Source organism: Thalassophryne amazonica, chromosome 4 (genome assembly GCF_902500255.1).
Source record: "Thalassophryne amazonica chromosome 4, fThaAma1.1, whole genome shotgun sequence".
NCBI classification, from domain to species: Eukaryota; Metazoa; Chordata; class Actinopteri; order Batrachoidiformes; family Batrachoididae; genus Thalassophryne; species Thalassophryne amazonica.
Genome location: NC_047106.1, coordinates 5,447,861 through 5,473,132, shown reverse-complemented (window position 1 = coordinate 5,473,132; position 25,272 = coordinate 5,447,861). Strand labels below are relative to the sequence as shown.

Sequence of the window (25,272 nt, the reverse complement as noted above, 5' to 3'; positions counted from 1 at the left end):
AAGAATTTTAACTAGGCATTGGTCTAGCAGTGGAAAATATCAACTAGACATTAGTGAAATTAATCAATCAACTTTTCAATCAACTTTTTTCTTATATAGCGCCAAATCACAACAAACAGTTGCCCCAAGGCGCTCCACATTGCAAGGCAAGGCCATACAATAATTATGAAAAACCCCAACGGTCAAAATGACCCCCTATGAGCAAGCACTTGGCGACAGTGGGAAGGAAAAACTCCCTTTTAACAGGAAGAAACCTCCAGCAGAACCAGGCTCAGGGAGGGGCAGTCTTCTGCTGAGACTGGTTGGGGCTGAGGGAAAGAACCAGGAAAAAGAGATCGATCACTAATGATTAAATGCACAGTGATGCATACGGAGCAAAAAGAGAAAGAAACAGTGCATCATGGGAACCCCCCCACAGTCTACGTCTAAAGCAACATAACCAAGGGATGGTCCAGGGTCACCCGATCCAGCCCTAACTATAAGCCTTAGCGAAAAGGAAAGTTTTAAGCCTAATCTTAAAAGTAGAGAGGGTATCTGTCTCCCTGATCTGAATTGGGAGCTGGTTCCACAGGAGAGGAGCCTGAAAGCTGAAGGCTCTGCCTCCCATTCTACTCTTACAAACCCTAGGAACTACAAGTAAGCCCGCAATCTGAGAGCGAAGCGCTCTAATGGGGTAATATGGTACTACGAGGTCCCTAAGATAAGATGGGACCTGATTATTCAAAACCTTATAAGTAAGAAGAAGAATTTTAAATTCTATTCTAGCATTAACAGGAAGCCAATGAAGGGAGGCCAACACGGGTGAGATATGCTCTCTCCTGCTAGTCCCCGTCAGTACTCTAACTGCAGCATTCTGAACCAACTGAAGGCTTTTTAGGGAACTTTTAGGACAACCTGATAATAATGAATTACAATAGTCCAGCCTAGAGGAAATAAATGCATGAATTAGTTTTTCAGCATCACTCTGAGACAAGACCTTTCTGATTTTAGAGATATTGCGTAAATGCAAAAAGGCAGTCCTACATATTTGTTTAATATGCGCTTTGAATGACATATCCTGATCAAAAATAACTCCAAGATTTCTCACAGTATTACTAGAGATCAGGGAAATGCCATCCAGAGTAACGATCTGGTTAGACACCATGCTTCTAAGATTTGTGGGGCCAAGTACAATAACTTCAGTTTTATCTGAGTTTAAAAGCAGGAAATTAGAGGTCATCCATGTCTTTATGTCTGTAAGACAATCCTGCAGTTTAGCTAATTGGTGTGTATCCTCTGGCTTCATGGATAGATAAAGCTGGGTATCATCTGCGTAACAATGAAAATTTAAGCAATACCGTCTAATAATACTGCCCAAGGGAAGCATGTATAAAGTGAATAAAATTGGTCCTAGCACAGAACCTTGTGGAACTCCATAATTAACTTTAGTCTGTGAAGAAGATTCCCCATTTACATGAACAAATTGTAATCTATTAGACAGATATGATTCAAACCACCGCAGCGCAATGCCTTTAATACCTATGACATGCTCTAATCTCTGTAATAAAATTTTATGGTCAACAGTATCAAAAGCAGCACTGAGGTCCAACAGAACAAGCACAGAGATAAGTCCACTGTCCGAAGCCATAAGAAGATCATTTGTAACCTTCACTAATGCTGTTTCTGTACTATGATGAATTCTAAAACCTGACTGAAACTCTTCAAATAGACCATTCCTCTGCAGGTGATCAGTTAGCTGTTTTACAACTACCCTCTCAAGAATCTTTGAGAGAAAAGGAAGGTTGGAGATTGGCCTATAATTAGCTAAGATAGCTGGGTCAAGTGATGGCTTTTTAAGTAATGGTTTAATTACTGCCACCTTAAAGGCCTGTGGTACATAACCAACTAACAAAGATAGATTGATCATATTTAAGATTGAAGCATTAAATAATGGTAGGACTTCCTTGAGCAGCCTGGCAGGAATGGGGTCTAATAAGCATGTTGATGGTTTGGATGAAGTAACTAATGAAAATAACTCAGACAGAACAATCGGAGAGAAAGAGTCTAACCAAATGCCGGCATCACTGAAAGCAGCCAAAGATAACGATACATCTTTGGGATGGTTATGAGTAATTTTTTCTCTAATAGTCAAAATTTTGTTAGCAAAGAAAGTCATGAAGTCATTACTAGTTAAAGTTAATGGAATACTCAGCTCAATAGAGCTCTGACTCTTTGTCAGCCTGGCTACAGTGCTGAAAAGAAACCTGGGGTTGTTCTTATTTTCTTCAATTAGTGATGAGTAGAAAGATGTCCTAGCTTCACGAAGGGCTTTCTTATAGAGCAACAAACTCTTTTTCCAGGCTAAGTGAAGATCTTCTAAATTAGTGAGACGCCATTTCCTCTCCAACTTACGGGTTATCTGCTTTAAGCTACGAGTTTGTGAGTTATACCACGGAGTCAGACACTTCTGATTTAAAGCTCTCTTTTTCAGAGGAGCTACAGCATCCAAAGTTGTCTTCAATGAGGATGTAAAACTATTGACAAGATACTCTAACTCCCTTACAGAGTTTAGGTAGCTACTCTGCTCTGTGTTGGTATATGACATTAGAGAACATAAAGAAGGAATCATATCCTTAAACCTAGTTACAGCGCTTTCTGAAAGACTTCTAGTGTAATGAAACTTATTCCCCACTGCAGGGTAGTCCATCAGGGTAAATGTAAATGTTATTAAAAAATGATCAGACAAAAGGGAGTTTTCAGGGAATACTGTTAAGTCTTCTATTTCCATACCATAAGTCAGAACAAGATCTAAAATATGATTAAAGTGGTGGGTGGACTCATTTACTTTTTGAGCAAAGCCGATAGAGTCTAATAATAGATTAAATGCAGTGTTGAGGCTGTCATTCTCAGCATCTGTGTGGATGTTAAAATCGCCCACTATAATTATCTTATCTGAGCTAAGCACTAAGTCAGACAAAAGGTCTGAAAATTCACAGAGAAACTCACAGTAACGACCAGGTGGACGATAGATAATAACAAATAAAACTGGTTTTTGGGACTTCCAATTTGGATGGACAAGACTAAGAGACAAGCTTTCAAATGAATTAAAGCTCTGTCTAGGTTTTTGATTAATTAATAAGCTGGAATGGAAGATTGCTGCTAATCCTCCGCCCCGGCCCGTACTACGAGCATTCTGACAGTTAGTGTGACTCGGGGGTGTTGACTCATTTAAACTAACATATTCATCCTGCTGTAACCAAGTTTCTGTTAGGCAGAATAAATCAATACGTTGATCAATTATTCTATCATTTACCAACAGGGACTTAGAAGAAAGAGACCTAATGTTTAATAGACCACATTTAACTGTTTTAGTCTGTGGTGCAATTGAAGGTGCTATATTATTTTTTCTTTTTGAATTTTTATGCTTAAATAGATTTTTGCTAGTTATTGGTGGTCTGGGAGCAGGCACAGTCTCTACTGAGACTGTGCCTCTCTATATTGAAATTAATGATCCGTGTCATCGGGTGACACAGGTACGGCAGGAGACATACAGCTGTTTATCATCCAAATATCACGGACAAAGTGACAATAACCAAAACCACTTACTTATGGAAGGAAATATTGTCTCCCTTGTTCTTCCGTTTGTGACTTTGCCAACATGCGCAGCTTTCCAGCAAATTCCACCTGTTTCTTGACGAGACTAAGTGAACTTCTACGCACACAAATCACTAACTTGCCCGGAATTAAAATGGCGATCACGCCTCCTTGTCGGCACACGGCTCAGCGCTACTGCGCGCCTTGCTGCCATCTACTGGAATAAAAGAGCATTACACCATCTACCACACTATTACAGCACATACACCCGATAATATTTGATAATTGCCCACGGCACCCCTGACAATTGATCACTAGGGTGCTGCGGCACCCCGGTTGAGAATCACTGGTCTAGACCACTCAAAAACCTGAAAGTCTCAGCCTCGACCCTGAAAATACCCACTTTTTCTCGGTGGGACCCAGCTCAGCCAAATTTGGTACATGGGTTCAGCTGTGTGTTACTAGCAGTGGTGGGTACAGATAACCAAAAAATTAACTTCGATAACAGATAATCAGATAACTGAAAAGTTATCTTTGATAAAGTTAAAACCGGAAGTTACAGATATCCAATAAACTCCAGTATTGTCTCCGGTCATGGTTGGGTAGGATTACTTTGAAATGTAATCCAAAAGTAATCAGATTACAAGTAATCCAAATGTATGTACATACATACATGTAATCCACATGTATTCTTTCAAATTAAATCTACCCAACCTTGTACTCCGGTACACTTGCAACTACTAACAAGCTGATTTTGAGTTTAACACCACGATCGCTTCTGAAAGTATCCAAGGCAACGACAGACCCAGTCAATGAATCAGCACTTCTGTCTTTGAGCACCCTGTCCCCTGCTGGAAGCTCCAGTTTACTACAAGGCTTCCAGCACAAATGCAGCTAAGAGGAGCCACAAAGCTCAACTCTCTACTCAATCACAACAATGCCGTCAGGTGGAGGTCTTGGAAAATAAAGCAATGCTGACTTAAGGTTTGGTGTAAATAAAATGAATACTGATAGAATAACTCCATTAATGTCAATTCTGTCATTTGTGCAAAGTTTAAGATATAGCATATCTTAAAGTGAATACTGCCATGAACACTACTGGCCAGTAGATGGCAGTAGAGACCTTGAAAACTTGCCAAAACAAAATTCCAGATAATCTGTGTGTCTGCTACGTTTAAGATGCGTGGAATTTAATAAACGCAAACACAATAACAACATCTATAAACCCAGAGAATATATTCACGAGAGTTATAGGCACTAGAGTTTAATGCTGTTGTCCATGGAGCCTGATCAGAGTGTCTGAATTGCATTTCTCATGTCATGAACGTACTGAGATTACCCTATACCCATAATGCACCTGGACACAGCATGTCCACACTAAAACCTTAAAAATTAGCGCATTACTTTAAAACTAAAACATATATCTGATATTTTCACTTTATACAACTTCAGACATGACGTTAATTTAAATAACTTGTCTGAAATTTGTTTGGTTGAAATTTGAACCATAAGTTTAAAATGTATGCCTCTGGATGACTTGGGTGATATTGCCCGTGTATTAGTATGGGGTTAAAAGAAATAATTTTTTTTGTGTGTGTGTGACTAGTTCTCCTTTGCCTGCAGAGGATAGAGTGGTTTCTTCTAGAAGCAGCTCTTCTCTGTTTTGCAGAGGGTGGAACTACACATCTGCTACAAAATATTTAACAGGTAGGTGCTCAACTGATTTTAAATTTTGTAAGAGTTTGTAGCTGTTCAGCTTTGTTTACCACGTTAATGGTCTAAAATTTATCGGAAGAGAACTAGTTCGATAATGGTTTTCAAAGTTATCTGAAAAGATAATCCAATAATGAAAACTTTATCTTCAATAATTAACGATTATCGGAACTGTGTCCACCACTGGTTACTAGGCACATGCCTGAACTCGGTCCAGGTAGGGCAGTAACATTGAAAGTTATTGGGTTCAGGAAAATGCACCTTCTCCCAAAGGGGAAAGTTTTCAACCTGTCCAAAGCTTCCACTTTCTATGTCCAAATACAAATCATATTTATGTGTAAATGTGGGGTTCTTATTCACAGCATGGTGTCCGTCTCTGCCAACTGCACCAAACATTTCTACTCTACATTTTTACAAATCACAGATTTATTTTGCAAGAAATTGTAAAATTTTCCACCAGTAATCATTTTTAAAAACACAGGCTAAACCTAATCCCAGGTTTTTCCTCGTTATATTTGAGTGTATGATATGCACAGGTGAAAATCTTATTTTCCCGTATTTACAGTAACTCGGCAGAAGGAAGCACTGTAATGATTACTGTTGGGAAAGTGTAGTGACACGGACCCACAACAGGGGGCGTAAATGAACGGACAATAGAAGGAGTCAAATTATAACACTTTACTGTTGTGAATGACACAACCAAACACAGCAGATTCAGAATGTGCAACAGTCAATCAATAAAGGTGTCGTGTGGGCAGGCTCGACGATAGGAGACGCCCGTCTGGAAACGAACCGGAACCACACAATTTCCACCGCCACCGAACCCGAGGAATACTGGAGCCGCCAAATCCCGGAGTCCCCAGGTGGCCACCTTCACGGCGTGTCGGATCTGGTACTGCTGGCAAAAAGCAAAAGACAGTCAAAGGGTGGGTGTGTGAACACCCAGTAACAATCCTGGAGGGAATTCCACCTCCACCTCTCACTCAACACGTTGCAGCGGTCTCAGAAGAAAAAGAGCGCCGTCTTGCACAGCCTCCACAAAAACGACCGGTACTCCTGCAAACACTCACAATAACAGATTTACAAATCTCACAAAAAGGCTGAGAGTATTACCTCTGATAGAAGATGGTATCTCGGCAGTGTGGTGGAGGTGTCTTCCTTCTTTTATACCAGATGTGGATGATTAGTGACAGCTGTCACGGATGATGGGTGACAGCTGTCACCACGGCTTGTTCCTGAGGCGGCAGCGCCCTCTCGTGCCTGAAGCCCGCACTTCAGGCAGGGCGCCCTCTGGTGGTGGGCCAGCAGTACCTCCTCTTCTGGCGGCCCACACAACAGGACCCCCCCCTCAACGAGCGCCTCCTGGCGCCCGACCAGGCTTGTCCGGGTGGCGACGATAGAAATCGGCCTGGAGGGCCGGGTCCAGGATGAAGCTCCTCTTCACCCAGGAGCGTTCTTCAGGTCCATATCCCTCCCAGTCCACCAAATATTGAAAGCCCCGGCCCATTCGACGGACGTCCAAGAGCCGGCGAACTGTCCAAGCCGGCTCCCCGTCGATAATACGGGCAGGAGGCGGCGCCGGACCGGGTGCACAGAGGGGTGAGGTGTGATGCGGTTTAATCCTGGAGACATGAAAGACCGGATGGATCCGCAGTGAGGCCGGGAGTTGGAGCCTCACTGCGGTAGGACTGAGGACCTTGAGGATGGGGAAGGGTCCAATGAATCGGTCTTTTAATTTGGGGGACTCGACCTGGAGTGGAATGTCCTTGGTGGAAAGCCATACCTCCTGCCCGGGCTGGTATGCGGGGGCCGGGGACCGTCAACGGTCTGCATGGGCTTTAGCTCTCGTCCGGGCCCTCAACAAGGCCGAACGGGCGGTGCGCCACACCCGACGGCATCTCCGCAGGTGGGCCTGGACCGAGGGCACACCGACCTCTCCCTCCACCAAAGGAAACAAAGGGGGTTGGTACCCCAGACACACCTCGAACGGGGAGAGGCCGGTGGCAGAGGACACCTGGCTGCTATGAGCGTACTCGATCCAGGCCAGATGTTCACTCCAAGCCGTCGGGTGTGCGGAGGTCGTGCACCTGAGGGCCTGCTCCAACTCCTGGTTGGCCCGTTCGACCTGTCCGTTAGTTTGCGGGTGATACCCAGACGAGAGGCTTACATTGGCCCCCAGTTCCCGGCAGAAACTTCTCCACACCTGCGAGGAGAACTGGGGACCGTGATCCGAAACGATGTCTGTTGGTATCCCATGCAGCCGGACGACATGGTGGACCAGGAGATCCGCCGTCTCCTGGGCCGACGGGAGCTTCGGGAGGGCCACGAAGTGGACCGCCTTGGAGAAACGGTCCACTATCGTGAGTATGGTGGTGTGTCCCCGGGACGGTGGGAGGCCCGTGACAAAATCCAGACCGATGTGGGACCAGGGGCGGTGAGGCACAGGAAGTGGCTGTAGAAGTCCCTGTGCCTTCTGGTGGTCCGCCTTGCCCCTGGCGCAGGTGGTGCAGGCCTGGATGTAAGCCCGGACATCAGTCTCCAGGGACGCCCACCAGAAGCACTGCCGGACTACTGCCACGGTCCTACGCACCTCGGGGTGGCAGGAGAGCTTGGACCCGTGACAGAAGTCCAGCACGGCAGCTCTGGCTTCTGGTGGGACATATAGTCTGTTCTTTGGTCCTGTTCTGGGATCCGGGCTCCGTGCCAGGGCCTCCCGGACGGTCTTCTCCACGTCCCAGGTCAGAGCAGCCATGATAGTGGACTCCGGGAGAATGGGTTCCGGTGGATCCGACAGCTTGGTCTTGACTTCCTGTTCATGCACCCGGGACAGGGCATCCGATCTTTGGTTTTTGGTCCCGGTAAATGTGACATTTCTTATTCGTGATTCTGTCAGTGAAGAAAACAAGCTGACGGTTATCAGATGTATCTGCAGTTTTGTTGTTTTTCCTGATTTCTTTTGATTTGTGAAGGTTATGTAAAGAAAACGTCTGTCGCTGCTGCATGTGATACACACTGACGTCTTAATAAGAAAATGCTGTCGTGCACTGCACTACACAACTTTCTTAACCTCAGCTGATGGAGTGCCAATTTAGTTTTTCCACTTAAAAAAAAATCAACTAGATATTCATGCAAGTCAAGTTTAAGAGCGAATAAGCCCTTGAACGCAGCACGGCGCCTGGAATAAGTGCTTTGTTACAAGCTGCAGTTGCAGTGAAGCCTTGTGCCCTGCAGCACTTTCATAATAGCAGCATTTTATTATCTGATCCGAGATTGGAAAAAGTCTCGGCTTTGCAGTGTGACTGGCTGATAATGGTGTAGAATGTCTGGCAACAATAATGGCTGCCACTCAGAATGGATAAAACACACAAAGCATTGATGGCGCATTTGAAATTATCGTGACGTGCTGCTGCTGCTGCAAAGCGTCAGAGGGTTGGGTGTAGTTTTGACACGAACGATTGTGGCTGCAAAGCTAAATTTGCATATAGTTCAGGTGTGAACGGTCTAAACAGTGCTGTGGTGCACAATGCATTCAAAAACCAGTCAGCTTCCTGATTGGTAACTTTATGTTTTCTCTGCAGATCTTTAAGGAAAATGAGACTTTTATTTTTTTCTGGAAACTATTTCACGGTTTGTGGTTGTCAGATATAGACATTGTTTAACTTGAAAGCTGTGTCACAAAAAAACAAGACGAGATGCAAACTAACAGGGAGCTCATCCGCCTGGAACCCACCCACCCAAAACACTCCATCCTGCCAGGTGGACAAAAGATTATTACTTGGCCCTGCCTCTGTTTTTCAACTTTACCAGCAAATAAAATCTGTATTAATGACTCGTGAAGTAACAATGCTTCAGGAAACTAACCCGTTTGATCCCCAGTTGAAATGTTGAATGATAATAATAATAATACAAATACTTGCAGTGTTTGTGTGTATGTATGTATGCAGCACCCCCCCATGCACACACATGCACACACACACAAACACATACCACCTGTAGGTTTTTGCTCATGCAAATAATTTATTTTTGCCAAGTTAGACTCAAGAGCATTTGTGAAAATGGAGTTGTTAATTGAGTAAAATTGTTACAATCCACAATTCAGAAGCCCAGAATGAATTTACTTAAAAAGATGGTCATTAAAAAAAACACATTTATTTCCAGGAAATCTGCTCTGATTCTTCATCTTTTTTCATCTCTTTTAAAAGTTTCTTTTCTGCGTGTTGCTGCTCTGATTTCCAGGTGCTGAATGTGAATCTGTCTGAGGGAGACAAGGTGGTCTTTGAAGACGTAGGACACCAGGAGAATGCCGTGCTGGCCAACGAGTCCATCCTGATGAGGGGGTTGGTAGTACGAAGCCACAGCAATCAGATCTTCATCCACATCCACAGCCAGACGTCCCACACTGGATCAGTCCTGCTGCACTACCAAGGTAACATAAACCTGGATCAACGGTAAACTCCTCACTGTTTGAAAATGACTGAACTGTTTGAAAATGACGTCCGATGCTGCATCACTTCAACACAAAGGAAGGAATTGAATAGTCCTCACCCAATTAATGATCAAATACTGAAGTGATGCAGCTCAGCTGGAATTTGTACAAAGAAAAGTGAGAATTGTTTTTGTCTCTTGCCCTCTGGGGTCTGTTGACACACTGGCGAGTCCAGGTCAACTTTTTGTCATTTTTCTTTTAATAAATCAGCAATGGAATATCACAGAGACTCCATTCAACCACTTCCTGAAACTACAGCTTCTCAGCTATATTTTCCATCATTCCCCTTTGAGATGATCCGTCACTCACCAGCAAACGTGACATCAGCGTGCGCCCGTGCTGTCAGCTGAATGAAGCATGTGTCCGTCTGGATTTCTTGGTGAAACACACCAATAAAAGTTCATATGATCAAAACAAGCCTTCATATTGACCTGAAAATGGTTTAATTTTTATTTAGACTTCCAAACAAAGAAAACTGTCAAGGAAAAACACACTAGAGGGGATTTTTTTTTTTTTCGTCGAGATCGATGTGCAACAATTATGTATTTTATCAACGCAGCAATTAGAGATATTGGTGATGGAAGGATTTTATTCATATGATGATTTATTTGAAAAGAGAAGATATCCAGCTGACATACAGAGTGTCCCCAAAAAAGAGTGCCACAAAAAATAAAGCCATAGAACATCTATACACTTTTGGACACTGATATCTGTCAGATGTCATCTTGAAGCATATCTCAGGGAATTTTATCTCTGGTGTTCATTTCTAGTTTCACCTCAGTTTGTAAGAGTTTTGGCATTCACAAGATGTGCTCAATATGTGCTCCTCTGGTTCGGTCACATCTCCCTTTGTTAACATTGTGAACAACAGTTCTATCAGTTTGAAACTTCTTTAACCTGTGCCAATTCAACATGCAGATCCACCTTGGATTTGCTGTGGCGACCCCGAGTGCAAACAAGGGAGCAACCGAAGGGACTTACTTACTTATTACTAAAATATATCGTAATGAAATTCATATATAATTATATTATATTATTCATGTAAGATATCTGACATAAAGTTGTGAAATAGTCACATCTCTTTGAGGTGAGGGGCGGAGCCCAGTGATTCCCCGGCAGCCTGCAGCCAGCGCGGCTCTGAGTGTTTGTTATCGCTTGTTAACATAATTATCGCTGTCAGCCACAAAATGACTTCGGCTATCAATCAGCCGCATGATGAGCTCATTAATTATCATTGTTACCACTTTAATTCTCAATGATTGCACAATAAATGTCCAAAATGGGCCCAAATCTCTGCCAGACAACACGTCCTGCAGCTTCCTAACAACAGACCAAGAAGCTGAAAGTCTTTTTCCTGCATTTGTTCCTTTGAGGGACAAAGGGGAGGTCAGCTGTGGTCCTGGAGGTCAAACATCAGCCTCTAAAAGCCGAGGCTCAGATCCAGCTCTTCATTTATCTTTGTTTCCATTGATCGCCCCCCAAAAGCACAGATGGCGTGTGAAAACCTCTCCCCTGGTAAATTCTGGCATCAGCATCATTACCTGCTAGTTAAAAGCAATCTGTGCTCAGTGTGCCAGTTCTCGCCGCCGTTGGTGAGTCGGGAACAACATCAAGTTTTGATCGTTTGGATGCCACGTCCTCCTAAAACCTACGTTAAAATCCTCCGGGTGAGAATAAAACTGCACTTCCAATGATGTTGTTCAGCAGTAATATATATTTTTTTAATCCTCTGAAATGATGCAGGAATCACTCGTACATCCCGCCCCAGTTTTCCTCGCTGTGGTCAGTCAGCCTTCATGGTGACTCGTGCTGGGTGGTTGTCCTGCAGACCTTCTTGTTCGTGACATGCTGTTCGGCGGTCAGGGTGGCGTGCATGCATACAATGAAGGAGGACATGACGAGCACATGCAGCAGCTTCAGTCTGCACCTGAGCTCCAGATTAGTTTGAGTTTTGCAAGTGCTGCAGCTGTTGGTGCACTTCTTGCAAAGACCTGTGTCTTTGATCCCTCTTGACTGATGATGGCACCACGGTACTGGAACTGCTTCACGGTCTGGAGTTCTTATCTACTGACTGTGAGTGAACATTTTCTCCACTCTCTTCATGCTGTCCCTCTTGAGCTTTGGGTACTGACCAAAAGAACAGGATTGTGGATGCTGGTGGCAGAAATATAGTTTTAAAAAAATCAAATGAAGTATCAGGGTGAGAGGCTTTAATATTCAAGAGGGATTCTGAGTAGAGCCGCTGCTTCTTCACACTGAAAGGAGTCAGATGAGGCAGCTCAGTCATCTGGTGAGGATGCTCAATTTGGAAGACACTCCGGGGACATCCCAGGACATGCTGGAGGGGTTATAGTTTCTTCTTGGCTTGGGAAGGCCTCGGGATCCCCCGTAAAGAGTTCAGAGACATGGGCAGGGATAGGGAAGTATGGGAGGAGCTGTTTAGTGAGTTGTTACTGCGACCTGTACCTGGATAACCAGCAAAAAATGAATGAATGAATGAATCTAATGTAGAAAGTTTCAAAGCTATTGCAAATTTAATATGAAAAAGGTTAAATATAGAACCGGTGCTGCATTATATTTTAAAAGTTACCATGTTTTCTGTATGTCTTTTCCTTTTTTCTTTTTTTTTAGTAGTTTGGCAGGTCCTGTGATTTATACTCCGGTGCAATGCATATACAAAAAAATAAATAGATAAATTTAAAAAAGCAAACATTCTTTAGCAATGATAATAATAATAATAATTCATCACTCATCTTCAACTGCTTTTCCAGGTTCGGGTTGCAAGGGCAACAGCTCCAGCAGGGGACCCCAGACTTCCCTTTTCCGTGCCACACTGACCACCTCAGACTGGGGGATCCCTAAGCATTCCCAGGCCAGTGTTGACATATAATCTCGCCACCTAGTCCTGGGTCTTCTACGGGGTCTCCTCCCAGGTGGACGTGCCTGGAACACCTCCCTAGGGAGGCACCCACGAGGCATCCTTAGATTGACCAGGAGATCCAGAGCTTCACTTTTTGGCTCAGCTCCTTTTTCATGACAACAGTATGGTAGAGCGAATGCAACACCGCCCCTACTGCGCCAATTCTCCAGCCAGTCTCACACTCCTTTGTCCCCTCACTCGTGAACAAGACCCCGAGGTACTTGAACTCCTTCACTTGGGGACCGGGAGTGACATGTTTAGCCGCATGTTCTCCCTGAATTGCTGGCTGTCTGAAAGGTGTCCAAAAAATGAGGTGGGCTTCATAGATAATTGGCAAAGCTTCTGGGGAAAACCTGGTCTTGTTAGGAGAGACGGCATCCATCCCACTTTGGATGGAGCAGCTCTCATCTCTAGAAATCTGGCCAAGAGGTGTGTAGTCTTACACACCTCTCTGCAGCTTCTCTCCCCCTGCCATCCCCTCTTTACCCCATCCCTGTAGAGACGGTACGTGCTCCCAGACCACCAATAACCAGCAAAAATCTATTTAAGCATTAAAAATTCAAAAAGAAAAAATAATATAGCACCTTCAACTGCACCACAGACTAAAACAGTTAAATGTGGTCTATTAAACATTAGATCTCTCTCTTCTAAGTCCCTGTTAGTAAATGATATAATAATTGATCAACATATTGATTTATTCTGCCTTACAGAAACCTGGTTACAGCAGGATGAATATGTTAGTTTAAATGAGTCAACACCCCCGAGTCACACTAACTGCCAGAACGCTCGTAGCACGGGCCGAGGGGGAGGATTAGCAGCAATCTTCCATTCCAGCGTATTAATTAATCAAAAACCCAGACAGAGCTTTAATTCATTTGAAAGCTTGACTCTTAGTCTTGTCCATCCAAATTGGAAGTCCCAAAAACCAGTTTTATTTGTTGTTATCTATCGTCCACCTGGTCGTTACTGTGAGTTTCTCTGTGAATTTTCGGACCTTTTGTCTGACTTAGTGCTTAGCTCAGATAAGATAATTATAGTGGGCGATTTTAACATCCACACAGATGCTGAGAATGACAGCCTCAACACTGCATTTAATCTATTGTTAGACTCGATTGACTTTGCTCAAAATGTAAATGAGTCCACCCACCACTTTAATCATACCTTAGATCTTGTTCTGACTTATGGTATGGAAATTGAAGACTTAACAGTATTCCCTGAAAACTCCCTTCTGTCTGATCATTTCTTAATAACATTTACATTTACTCTGATGGACTACCCAGCAGTGGGGAATAAGTTTCATTACAGTAGAAGTCTTTCAGAAAGTGCTGTAACTAGGTTTAAGGATATGATTCCTTCTTTATGTTCTCCAATGCCATATACCAACACAGGGCAGAGTAGCTACCTAAACTCTGTGAGTGAGATAGATTATCTCGTCAATAGTTTTATATCCTCTTTGAGGACAACTTTGGATGCTGTAGCTCCTCTGAAAAAGAGAGCCTTAAATCAGAAGTGCCTGACTCCGTGGTCTAACTCACAAACTCGCAGCTTAAAGCAGATAACCCGTAAGTTGGAGAGGAAATGGCGTCTCACTAATTTAGAAGATCTTCACTTAGCCTGGAAAAAGAGTCTGTTGCTCTATAAAAAAAAGCCCTCTGTAAAGCTAGGACATCTTACTACTCATCACTAATTGAAGAAAATAAGAACAACCCCAGGTTTCTTTTCAGCACTGTAGCCAGGCTGACAAAGAGTCAGAGCTCTAGTGAGCCGAGTATTCCTTTAACTTTAACTAGTAATGACTTCATGACTTTCTTTGCTAATAAAATTTTAACTATTAGAGAAAAAATTACTCATAACCATCCCAAAGACATATCGTTCTCTTTGGCTGCTTTCAGTGATGCCGGTATTTGGTTAGACTCTTTCTCTCCGATTGTTCTGTCTGAGTTATTTTCATTAGTTACTTCCTCCAAACCATCAACATGTCTATTAGACCCCATTCCTACCAGGCTGCTCAAGGAAGCCCTACCATTAATTAATGCTTCGGTCTTAAATATGATCAATCTATCTTTATTAGTTGGCTATGTACCACAGGCTTTTAAGGTGGCAGTAATTAAACCATTACTTAAAAAGCCATCACTTGACCCAGCTATCTTAGCTAATTATAGGCCAATCTCCAACCTTCCTTTTCTCTCAAAAATTCTTGAAAGGGTAGTTGTAAAACAGCTAACTGATCATCTGCAGAGGAATGGTCTATTTGAAGAGTTTCAGTCAGGGTTTAGAATTCATCATAGTACAGAAACAGCATTAGTGAAGGTTACAAATGATCTTCTTATGGCCTCAGACAGTGGACTCATCTCTGTGCTTGTTCTGTTAGACCTCAGTGCTGCTTTTGATACTGTTGACCATAAAATTTTATTACAGAGATTAGAGCATGCCATAGGTATTAAAGGCACTGCGCTGCGGTGGTTTGAATCATATTTATCTAATAGATTACAATTTGTTCATGTAAATTGGGAATCTTCTTCACAGACTAAGGTTAATTATGGAGTTCCACAAGGTTCTGTGCTAGGACCAATTTTATTCACTTTATACATGCTTCCCTTATGCAGTATTATTAGACAGTACTGCTTAAATTTTCGTTGTTACGCAGATGATACCCAGCTTTATCTATCCATGAAGTCAGAGGACACACACCAATTAGCTAAACTGCAGGATTGTCTTACAGACATAAAGACATGGATGACCTCTAATTTCCTGCTTTTAAACTCAGATAAAACTGAAGTTATTGTACTTGGCCCCACAAATCTTAGAAACATGGTGTCTAACCAGATCCTTACTCTGGATGGCATTACCCTGACCTCTTGTAATACTGTGAGAAATCTTGGAGTCATTTTTGATCAGGATATGTCATTCAATGCGCATATTAAACAAATATGTAGGACTGCTTTTTTGCATTTGCGCAATATCTCTAAAATTAGAAAGGTCTTGTCTCAGAGTGATGCTGAAAAACTAATTCATGCATTTATTTCCTCTAGGCTGGACTATTGTAATTCATTATTATCAGGTTGTCCTAAAAGTTCCCTGAAAAGCCTTCAGTTAATTCAAAATGCTGCAGCTAGAGTGCTAACAGGGACTAGAAGGAGAGAGCATATCTCACCCATATTGGCCTCTCTTCATTGGCTTCCTGTTAATTCTAGAATAGAATTTAAAATTCTTCTTCTTACTTATAAGGTTTTGAATAATCAGGTCCCATCTTATCTTAGGGACCTCATAGTACCATATCACCCCAATAGAGCGCTTCACTCACAGACTGCAGGCTTACTTGTAGTTCCTAGGGTTTGTAAGAGTAGAATGGGAGGCAGAGCCTTCAGCTTTCAGGCTCCTCTCCTGTGGAACCAGCTCCCAATTCAGATCAGGGAGACAGACACCCTCTCTACTTTTAAGATTAGGCTTAAAACTTTCCTTTTTGCTAAAGCTTATAGTTAGGGCTGGATCAGGTGACCCTGAACCATCCCTTAGTTATGCTGCTATAGACTTAGACTGCTGGGGGTTCCCATGATGCACTGAGTGTTTCTTTCTCTTTTTGCTCTGTATGCACTCTGCATTTAATCATTAGTGATTGATCTCTGCTCCCCTCCACAGCATGTCTTTTTCCTGATTCTCTCCCTCAGCCCCAACCAGTCCCAGCAGAAGACTGCCCCTCCCTGAGCCTGGTTCTGCTGGAGGTTTCTTCCTGTTAAAAGGGAGTTTTTCCTTCCCACTGTTGCCAAGTGCTTGCTCACAGGGGGTCGTTTTGACCGTTGGGGTTTTTCCGTAATTATTGTATGGCTTTGCCTTACAATATAAAGCGCCTTGGGGCAACTGTTTGTTGTGATTTGGTGCTATATAAATAAAATTGATTTGATTTGATTTGACTTGGGGCAAGACCTCATTCCCTACCTGTAGTAGACAATCCATTGGTTTCCTGCTGAGAACCATGGCCTCAGATTTAGAGATGCTGATCCTCATCCCAGCTGCTTCACAATCAGCTGCGAAGCGATCCAGTGAGTGTTGGATGTCACCAGCCGATGAAGCCAACAGGACCACGTCATCTGCAAAAAGCAGTGATGAGCCCCTGAGCCCACCAAACTGGAAACCTTCCTCCCCTCGACTACGCCTCGATATTCTGTCCATGAATTTCACAACAGGATTGGTGACAAGCTGCAGCCCTGGCGGAGGCCAACCTCCACTGGAAATGAGTGCGGAGCACCCGAACACAGCTTTTGCTTTGTGAGCACAGAGATTGGATGGCCCTGAGAAGGGACCCCCCTCACTCCATACTCCCACAGCACCTCTTACAGTATCTCCCGGAGTACCCCATCATATGCCTTCTCCAATTCCACAAAACACATGTGGACTGGGTGGGCATACTCCCAGGCACCCTCCAGGATCCTTCTGAGAGTGAAGAGCCGGTTGGTTGTTCCACGACCAGGACAGAACCTGCATTGTTCCACTTCAATCAGAGGTTAGACTATTGGCTGAACCAAACTTTCCACCACCCTGGAGTAGATTTTACCAGGAAGGATGAGTATTGTGATGTCCCTGTAGCTGGCATGCACTGTCTGGTCTTCCTTTTTAAAAATGGGGACCACCACCCTAATTTGCCACTCCTTAGTCACTGTCCCAGACCTCAACGCAATGTGGAAGAGACATCTCATCCAAGACAATCCCTCCACACCCAGAGCCTTCAGCATTTCTGGACGGTTCTCATCAACCCCTGGGCTTTGCTACTACGGAGTTGTTTGACTACCTCAGAGACTTCCACCAGGGAAATTGATGAAAATCCTCTACCAGCTTCCACCTTTGCCCCTACTATAGAGGGTGCTTCAGTCTGATGCAGGAGTTCCTCAAAGTGTTCCTTCCAGCGGCGGATTACATCCTCAGTTGAGGTAAACAGAGTCCCATCCTTACTGTAGACAGCTTGGATGTAGGGATGTGAATCTCATCACTGACAACGATTCGATACGCATCTCGATACACTACCAGCGATATGATACTTCTTGCGATACATGATGATACACAATAATACGATGCGATACGATTCACCCCTGTTCCTGATTCAGTGCGATTTGATATGTATTTGATGGCGATTGAATTCCTCACAATGCGATACGATTTGGTGTGATAAGATGCAATCCAACATGATGCAAAGAAATTATACCAAAAATTTAAACAGAAAATAAGAAGCTGCAATTCAGTATGGTACTATGGTATTCTTCTGATTCTATTAGAAGCAGAGGACTTGTTTTACTCCTTATAAGCAACAAATTTACCAGATTCAACATTAAGGAACAGGAATTGGTTTCCTCATATTTGGAACCTGTTTAATCACAATGTCAGAACTTAAACGGTACAGTAAACAATAAGACAACACTCTCAATGAGTGACTTAAAGTGACATTTTCAATTGTGCAGTGTCCATATTCCTGTCTGCCAGACAGATACTAATATGAACTCTTCAGCAGGCAGGCTAATAAAATAGTGAGAAGCAGAAAGCATTAAGATTTTTAATATTATGAATAATACAAATAATAATAACCTTTCACAATTAAGTATTTTACAATTGCTTGTGCAAAGAAAGATGTAAACTATTATTTGGCAGTCATAGCTGCTGTAAACAGACCAGTCTCACCAAGTGTCTGACTCTCACTGAGTCATAGTCGACGTCCATAAGACAAACAAAAGAATAAATAAAATGTATACTTTATAAATGCCATTCTCACTGCTAACACCCACTTTGGTGGTTTATTTCATGTGGCATTTTTTCAGGAATATTAGTTGGTCCACATGTTCAGGAAGAAGCAGACTGCGCTGTGCTGAACACTCGTTCAGAACGAACACTTGTTGCAGGGATGGACAAGTAACTCCTGGAAAATTTTGAAAGCAGTGGAAGATCCACTTCTTTCCACCACTGCAACACATTGCCATTCTGAGCTAAACTATCCCCCAAGTATTTTGCTACTTCCTACTTAACTCGCTCGCTCTCTCTGCCTGTGTAAGGTTTAGTAGCGCGGCATTCCTTACCTGTATCTTGTCATGCTTCCTATAGTTAAAAAAAAGCCAAAGCATTTCCAAACGCCTGATTTTAAATGTTTTAGGTGCATCAAAAATTTCCTCTGAGTGTTTGTTGCCGCTATCGGGGGCTGCGCGTTTGTTAGAAATGTACTTTCAAGCTTCCGTCCATGATGCATTCAAGGTGCATCGGAAAAAAATCGATGCAAGCAGGCAGCGAGCGATCCATCCACGATCCAACCCATCAAATGAATCGATGCACACTGAATGAATCGATGCAATCGCATCGCGCGCGTTTGTATCTAGATACCGATTCGTATCGATTAATCTCCACATCCCTACTTGGATGGTTCCCCGTTTTCCCCTCCTGAGGTGCCTCACGCTCTGCCAGAAGCACATTGGTGCTGACCGAAAGTCCTTCTCCATGGTTGCTCCGAACTCCTCCCACACCCATTGCTTTGCCTCCCCCACAGCAGAGGCTGCTGCCCTTCGGGCCTGTTGGTGCCTTGCAACTGCCTCTGGAGTCCTCCGAGATAACATATCCCAGAAGGACTCCTTCTTCAGTCGGGCGGCTTCCCTGACCACCGATGTCGACCATGGTGTTCAAGGGTTGCCGCCCCTTGAGGCACCTCAGACCTTCAGGCCACAGCTTCCTGGTGCAGCTTCATCGATGGAAGCTTTGAACATTGCCCATACTGGTTTAATGCCCCCAGCCTCCACAGGGATGCTAGAAAAGCTCCGTCGGCGGTGTGAGTTGAAGATCTGTCAGACAGTGAGCTCCTCCAGACGTTCCCAGTTCACCCACACTTACCAGGTCTATCCAAAGTCCTCTCCCATCTTCTGATCCAACTCACCACCAGATGGTGATCAGTTGACAGCTCTGCCCCTCTCTTCACCCGAGTGTCCAGAACATGCGGCCTCAGATCAGATGATACAGTCACAAAGTCGATCATCAAACTTCAGTCCGTGACTAGCACAGAAGTCCAATAACAACAACCATTCGGGTTTAGATCAGGGAGGCCGTTCCTCCCAATCACACCTCTCCAGATGTCTCTGTCATTGGTCACGTGTGTGTTGAAGCCCCCAAGCAGAACAATGGAGTTCCCCACCGGAGCCCCATACAGGATTCCATTCAGGGACTCCAAGAAGGCCAAATACTCCAAACTGCTGTTCAATGCATTCTCACAAACAACAGTCAGAGTCTCCCCACTGCCACCCGAAGATGCAGGGAGGTGACCCTCTCATCTACTGGGGTAAAGTCCAATGTAGCGGTGCTCAGCCAGGGACTTGTGAGTATCCCCACACCTGCCCCGCGCCTCACCCCTTGGGCAACTCCAGAGAAGAATAAGGTCCAACCCCTATCAAAGAGAGTGGTTCCAGAGCCGAGGCTGTGTGTGGAGGTGAGGCCCTCCAGATCTATCTGGTATCACTCCACCTCCCGCACAAGCTCCGGCTCCTTCCTCCACAGTGAGGTGACATTCCACACCCCCAGAGCTACCCCTGGCCACCTGGGTCTGGTATGCCGAGGCCCTTGACTTTCACTGCCTCCCATGGGACAGCGCACCTGACACCAGCAGTTCCCCCTGCAGGTGGTGAGCCCACAGGGTGGAGATGGAAGGTCCACATTGCCTTTTCGAATGTGCCCGGGTGGGTTCCGGGGCAAGCCCAGCCACCAGGCGTTCGCTGGCAGGCCCTACATCCAGGCCTGGCTCCAGACGGGGGGCCCGGGCTTCCTCCGGGCTGGGTCACGTTTCCTCTACCTCGTTCTGTTATGGTGTCTTATGAACCATTCTTAGTCTGACCTCTCACCAGAGACCAATTTGCCATGGGAGACCCTACCAGGAGCACAAAGGCTCCAGACAACACAGCTCTCAGGTTCATAGAGGCACACAAACCTCTCCACCACAATAAGGTGATGGTTCCCAGAGAGGATAATAATAATTAATAATTAATTATAATTATTATTAATAAATAATTGATCATAATTCACAATAATTAATATTGGTCTTTCATGGGAAAGACCAATATTAATAAGCATATATTTTTAATAATAATTAAAAATGCTTGTTTATATTGGTCTTTCCCATGAATAAAATCATTAAACAAAATAAACCGTCATGATAAAAAAGAATAAATGCCAAACAAAACAAAACAATACAGGAACATCTCAAATGAAAGAGCCGATAATACAGAAAAAAGGGTGAAAAAAAGGTGTGGCGTAAACTCCGGTGTAACTCCAGAAAATATAGGAATCTTCTGCTGAGCTATTCATTATTGTTATGAAATACTCCCAAAAACTTGTAGCTGTCTTCTCAGCTCACAAGCTAAACTGACGAACTTCATTTTTATCTCCTTGGACCCAGCAGGTATTTTTGCAATACAACTCTAACGAAATCAAGTCGGATTTTAACGTTCACACAGTAGTAATTTCAAGACTGTTCGCACCAAAAAAAAAGAAAAAAAAAAGACCACATACAGTGTTGGTGTAAGTCCATTTTTAGGACCTTATGTCATGCTTCAAGGTTAGAAAACAGCGCCCTCTAGCAGTCTTGGAAAAAAGTCCTCCCAAACACACAAATGTGCTAATTTATATATGCTAACAGCTAGCTGGGGCAGTAGTCCTTAAAAAAAAAAAAAAAAAAAAGTTTGTCAAAAGGAAAAGTCGAAAAGCTGCTCGCACTGTTTCCGAAACCAGTCATGTGACATCAGGACCAATGAAAAAACAGAGAAGGCCAAGCACGAAGCGCGTCTGAAATTGAACTGCTGCGTGTTTTGCGCAATAAGTTATTTTATTTGCAGTATGAGGTGATATGACTAAAAGCCCCGCCCACTCTGGAGAATTTAGAGTAACTGACGTCTCGTAAAACTACAAAACCCTAGAAATGTTGAACCTCTCTGTGTTTGTTTGCAGCGACTCTGAGTTCAAAACTATATTAAAAACTACATTTAATCATTTTCACTGGACGACTTCTCTCTCTCTCTCTCTCTCTCACACACACACACACACACACACGCACATTGGTTTATTAAATTCTCTCATGTCCTGAGAGACGGTCTATTCTTTGCTGGGAGCTGGATCAGCAGGAACACCGCGGTGCCTGCAGACCACACACACTAAACTACGTGTGTTCAACTAGTGCAGATTCTAAAGATTCCAAGGTCACAATCGTGAAGAAAGAACTTTAAAAAACATAAGACTGGAACAATAGTCACTAAGCGGTTAGGGAGCCGGACTATGTGTCGTTTCTAGCAGGTAAGAGAATCAGAATTTATTTGTAGAGGGTTTAACAATCTGGTTCCAACGTCAACATTAGTACTTAGTACCACATGCAAGGAATTAGTACAGGAACTATGCAGTTTTGCCCCAGCAGTACAAGGTCTGATATCTGAAGAACAAAGTACTCTGACCCAACCCAAACCTTTGCCCAGTCTTAGAAGTACTACTTTTCAGTACAAAGTAAGTAGGCACTTCTTGTATATTTCTTGTATATGATCTTTTACATACCTCTTCTACAGAACTGTCCTGGGACCCAGGCATACAACTGATCCATCACCACCTTCCCAAAGTAGCCATTAATTTGCTTAAGCCAGGTGAAACATGGGTGTGTTCTTATCCTTTTTCAGTAGGGGGAGCCCTCAGCACTGAAGAACCCCCGGATCGGATCGTACACAGGGCTACATGGCTAAAATGCCGTAACCAATGTTCCCTCACAATGGGCCTCATGTATCAACATTGCGTACGCCGATATTTGAGCGTATATGGGGTGCACGCCAAAACGGCTGCGCTACTTGGCATTTATCAATGTGGTCGTTGGCGTACGCTGCGCTGAAAATATACAAAAGGTCGAGAGGTGGCGTAAATTATACACCAAAATGGACCAGCGCTGGAATCCACATAAAAGTGAAGATGATCAACATGATAAACAGTGCCATTATACAAATCAATGCATATGTTACATAAATAACACTTTCCTGATTATACTACATAATAATCAATACAAATCCCGCCTTTGCGGGATTGTTATGGAGCACGATCCGTGGTCACAGCGCTGACTGCAAAGAAAGCGCTGCTCGCCTTTTTCTCCAGACTTCGAGCCTGGAGCCAGAGCAGCGCTGAGCTTAACTTCATGTGGTGTGATCGTTTTAGACTATGAAATTGATCATAACAACTGTAGTTTCGTCATTCCCTTAATTCACCCGTGCTGCAACCAGGTTTTGTCGTCTCCATTCGGTTGTCACAATAAAATAAATACAGAAATACATTTAAAAAATAAAGAAATCTGACAGATTAGGCGTGTCTTATTAATTGAGCGAGCAAATATCCACATGTCAAGAATTATTGACATGTGAAAAGAGAATACAGTGGTCCCTCACTATAACACCGTTCACCTGTCGTGGCCTCGGAGTCTCGCGGAGTATTCAGTCCAATTTTGCATGCCTTTTTTTTTTACAGTGTTCTGTGTTCTGCGTATCTGTTTATAAGAATCTTGTTGCCCAGAAGAGAAAAGAGCGCCAACAACTACTCATAACTGTGTTTGTCACACGGAAACAAACACCTGCTGCAGCGAGATGTGAGTGGGAAAAGGCGCAGCGTCAGGACGCAGAGGCCCAATCTGTGAAATACTGGTGAGTCACTATTAATAGTTTCTTATGTGTCCGACCTCGTTCGTTGATCGTTAAAATTAATTCGTTAGTTCTAAATGCCATCATAATTATTTATAGGAAAACGTTCTATTTTTATTTCTCAAACAAATGTTTGGGCCTGAAAACAGTTTGGTATTATTTTCCTACTAAGGTTTGAACTTTGAGAGTGTTTACACACGAGAGAAAATTGAGAAAAGGTTCATGCCTGATTGAGAAAGTGTATAAACTGTGTAGTGAGGGGTTTTACAGCTTTGAAAAGTCTATAATAATTGTAAAAAATAACGCTGACTACATCGCAGTTTCGCGTATTACGGGCTATTTTTTAGAACGTAACTCCAGTGATTAATGAGGGACCACTGTAACACTTTATTGATTATATACTACAAAACAATTGATACGACGGCCGCTTTTGACGCTCTATTGGCATGCGTCGTGATTGGTGGAGTTCTTTTTCATTGCCGTCTTCCCGGTTTCCATGTCGTAAAATGAGGGTGTGTCTGAAGCGGAGTCTGAATATTTATGGGCGTGTTTATTATAATTACGATCGTTTCCACCCGCCGCATTTGTCAAGATCACGTCAGGCGTACGCCAGAAATGGGCAGGTGCACACTGCTTGATACATGTCATGGCGACTTTGGTGTATTTCAAGTTTACGCCGTAAATTTACGCCACAAGTGCGCAACATTGATACATGAGGCCCAATGCAACTACTTCAACTTGTACGAGTCTCCCTAAGCAACCATTTGATACAAAGTTGTTCCAGTCTTACTTGGCTCAGTTTCCATCTTGGGTCACTGATTAACATCCACATCTCACATCTAAACAGTAAGACAAGAAGTACCAGGAACCTGAAGGCTCAGGCCTCCAAGTGCCATGTATGTGTAAGATCTAGCCAGGAACAACTCCCTCAGGCATTTTGATTCCAGAAAGAAACCTCAAGCAGACCAGACTCAGAGGGGGACCATCTGCTTTTACTGTACTAACAAAACAAAGCCAAACAACATGGAATTATCAGTGTTCATGAGAACAGATGACCTGAAAGGACAATCAGGAGGTAAAGACCAGAGCCCCAGGACCAAGAACCAAACACCAACAAAACAAAGCACAGCAAAGAGCTGTCAAACATGCAGAGACAGAAATGTTGCAGTTGAGCAACCATAAACATATAGAGTCCAATGGTTGCAATGAACTGAGGTTCAAAAGACACCCAGATGCTGAGGAGCAGAGTCTCAGTAAATGGACTGCAACTGGTGAGTCCTTAATTCCTTTTCACGTTCCTACAGATTCCTGCTGTTCCCCCTGTAGACCTCACGGGGGAACCATAGGAACCTTCCTTCTCTTGCAAAGGTCTCAGCATCACCAAGTGCCTCTGTCCAGAGATCTGGTGACTGCATAAGCTCTTCCTGGGTGTCTCTCAGCTTCAAAGGAACCAGATTTTTGGATATAACACTCAAAGGAGTGTTAAACAAACTCTCCTAGTGTCAATCAGTTTCACTTTAATAGAGTCAATGTAACACTTTACTAAACATCAGCTGCTCATGAACCTTCTGATAAGTGTGGAGCCGAGCCAGGACTGTGCTCTGCTGATGATTCCACCCAGACTCCCGGCACCCGTCACTCCTCATCAAATGAAAATAAAAACGTGCTCTTTGTTGTGTGGGCCGCCAGAAGAGGATGTACTGCTGGCCCACCACCAAAGGGCGCCCTGCCTGAAGTGCGGGCTTCAGGCACGAGAGGGCGCTGCCACCACGGACACAGCCGGGAGTGACAGCTGTCACTCATTAATTCCTGACAGCTGTCACACATTCTTCATCATCGCACTCCATAAAGACCAGACGTCATCTCCACCTCATCGCCGAGATATCATACTTCTTTGGAGGTAATATCCT

The 25,272-nt window shown here is 43.7% G+C and overlaps 1 protein-coding gene across 1 annotated transcript in view; it reads left to right on the top strand.

Moving 5' to 3' along the window:
• LOC117509313 (seizure protein 6-like) overlaps positions 1-25,272 on the top strand; it is a 458,377-nt gene that overhangs the window by 328,148 nt on the left and 104,957 nt on the right. Inside the window, exon 6 of the mRNA XM_034168976.1 lies at positions 9,523-9,712. Coding sequence (XP_034024867.1) covers positions 9,523-9,712 — 190 coding nt within the window. The remainder of the gene's footprint in view (positions 1-9,522; positions 9,713-25,272) is intronic.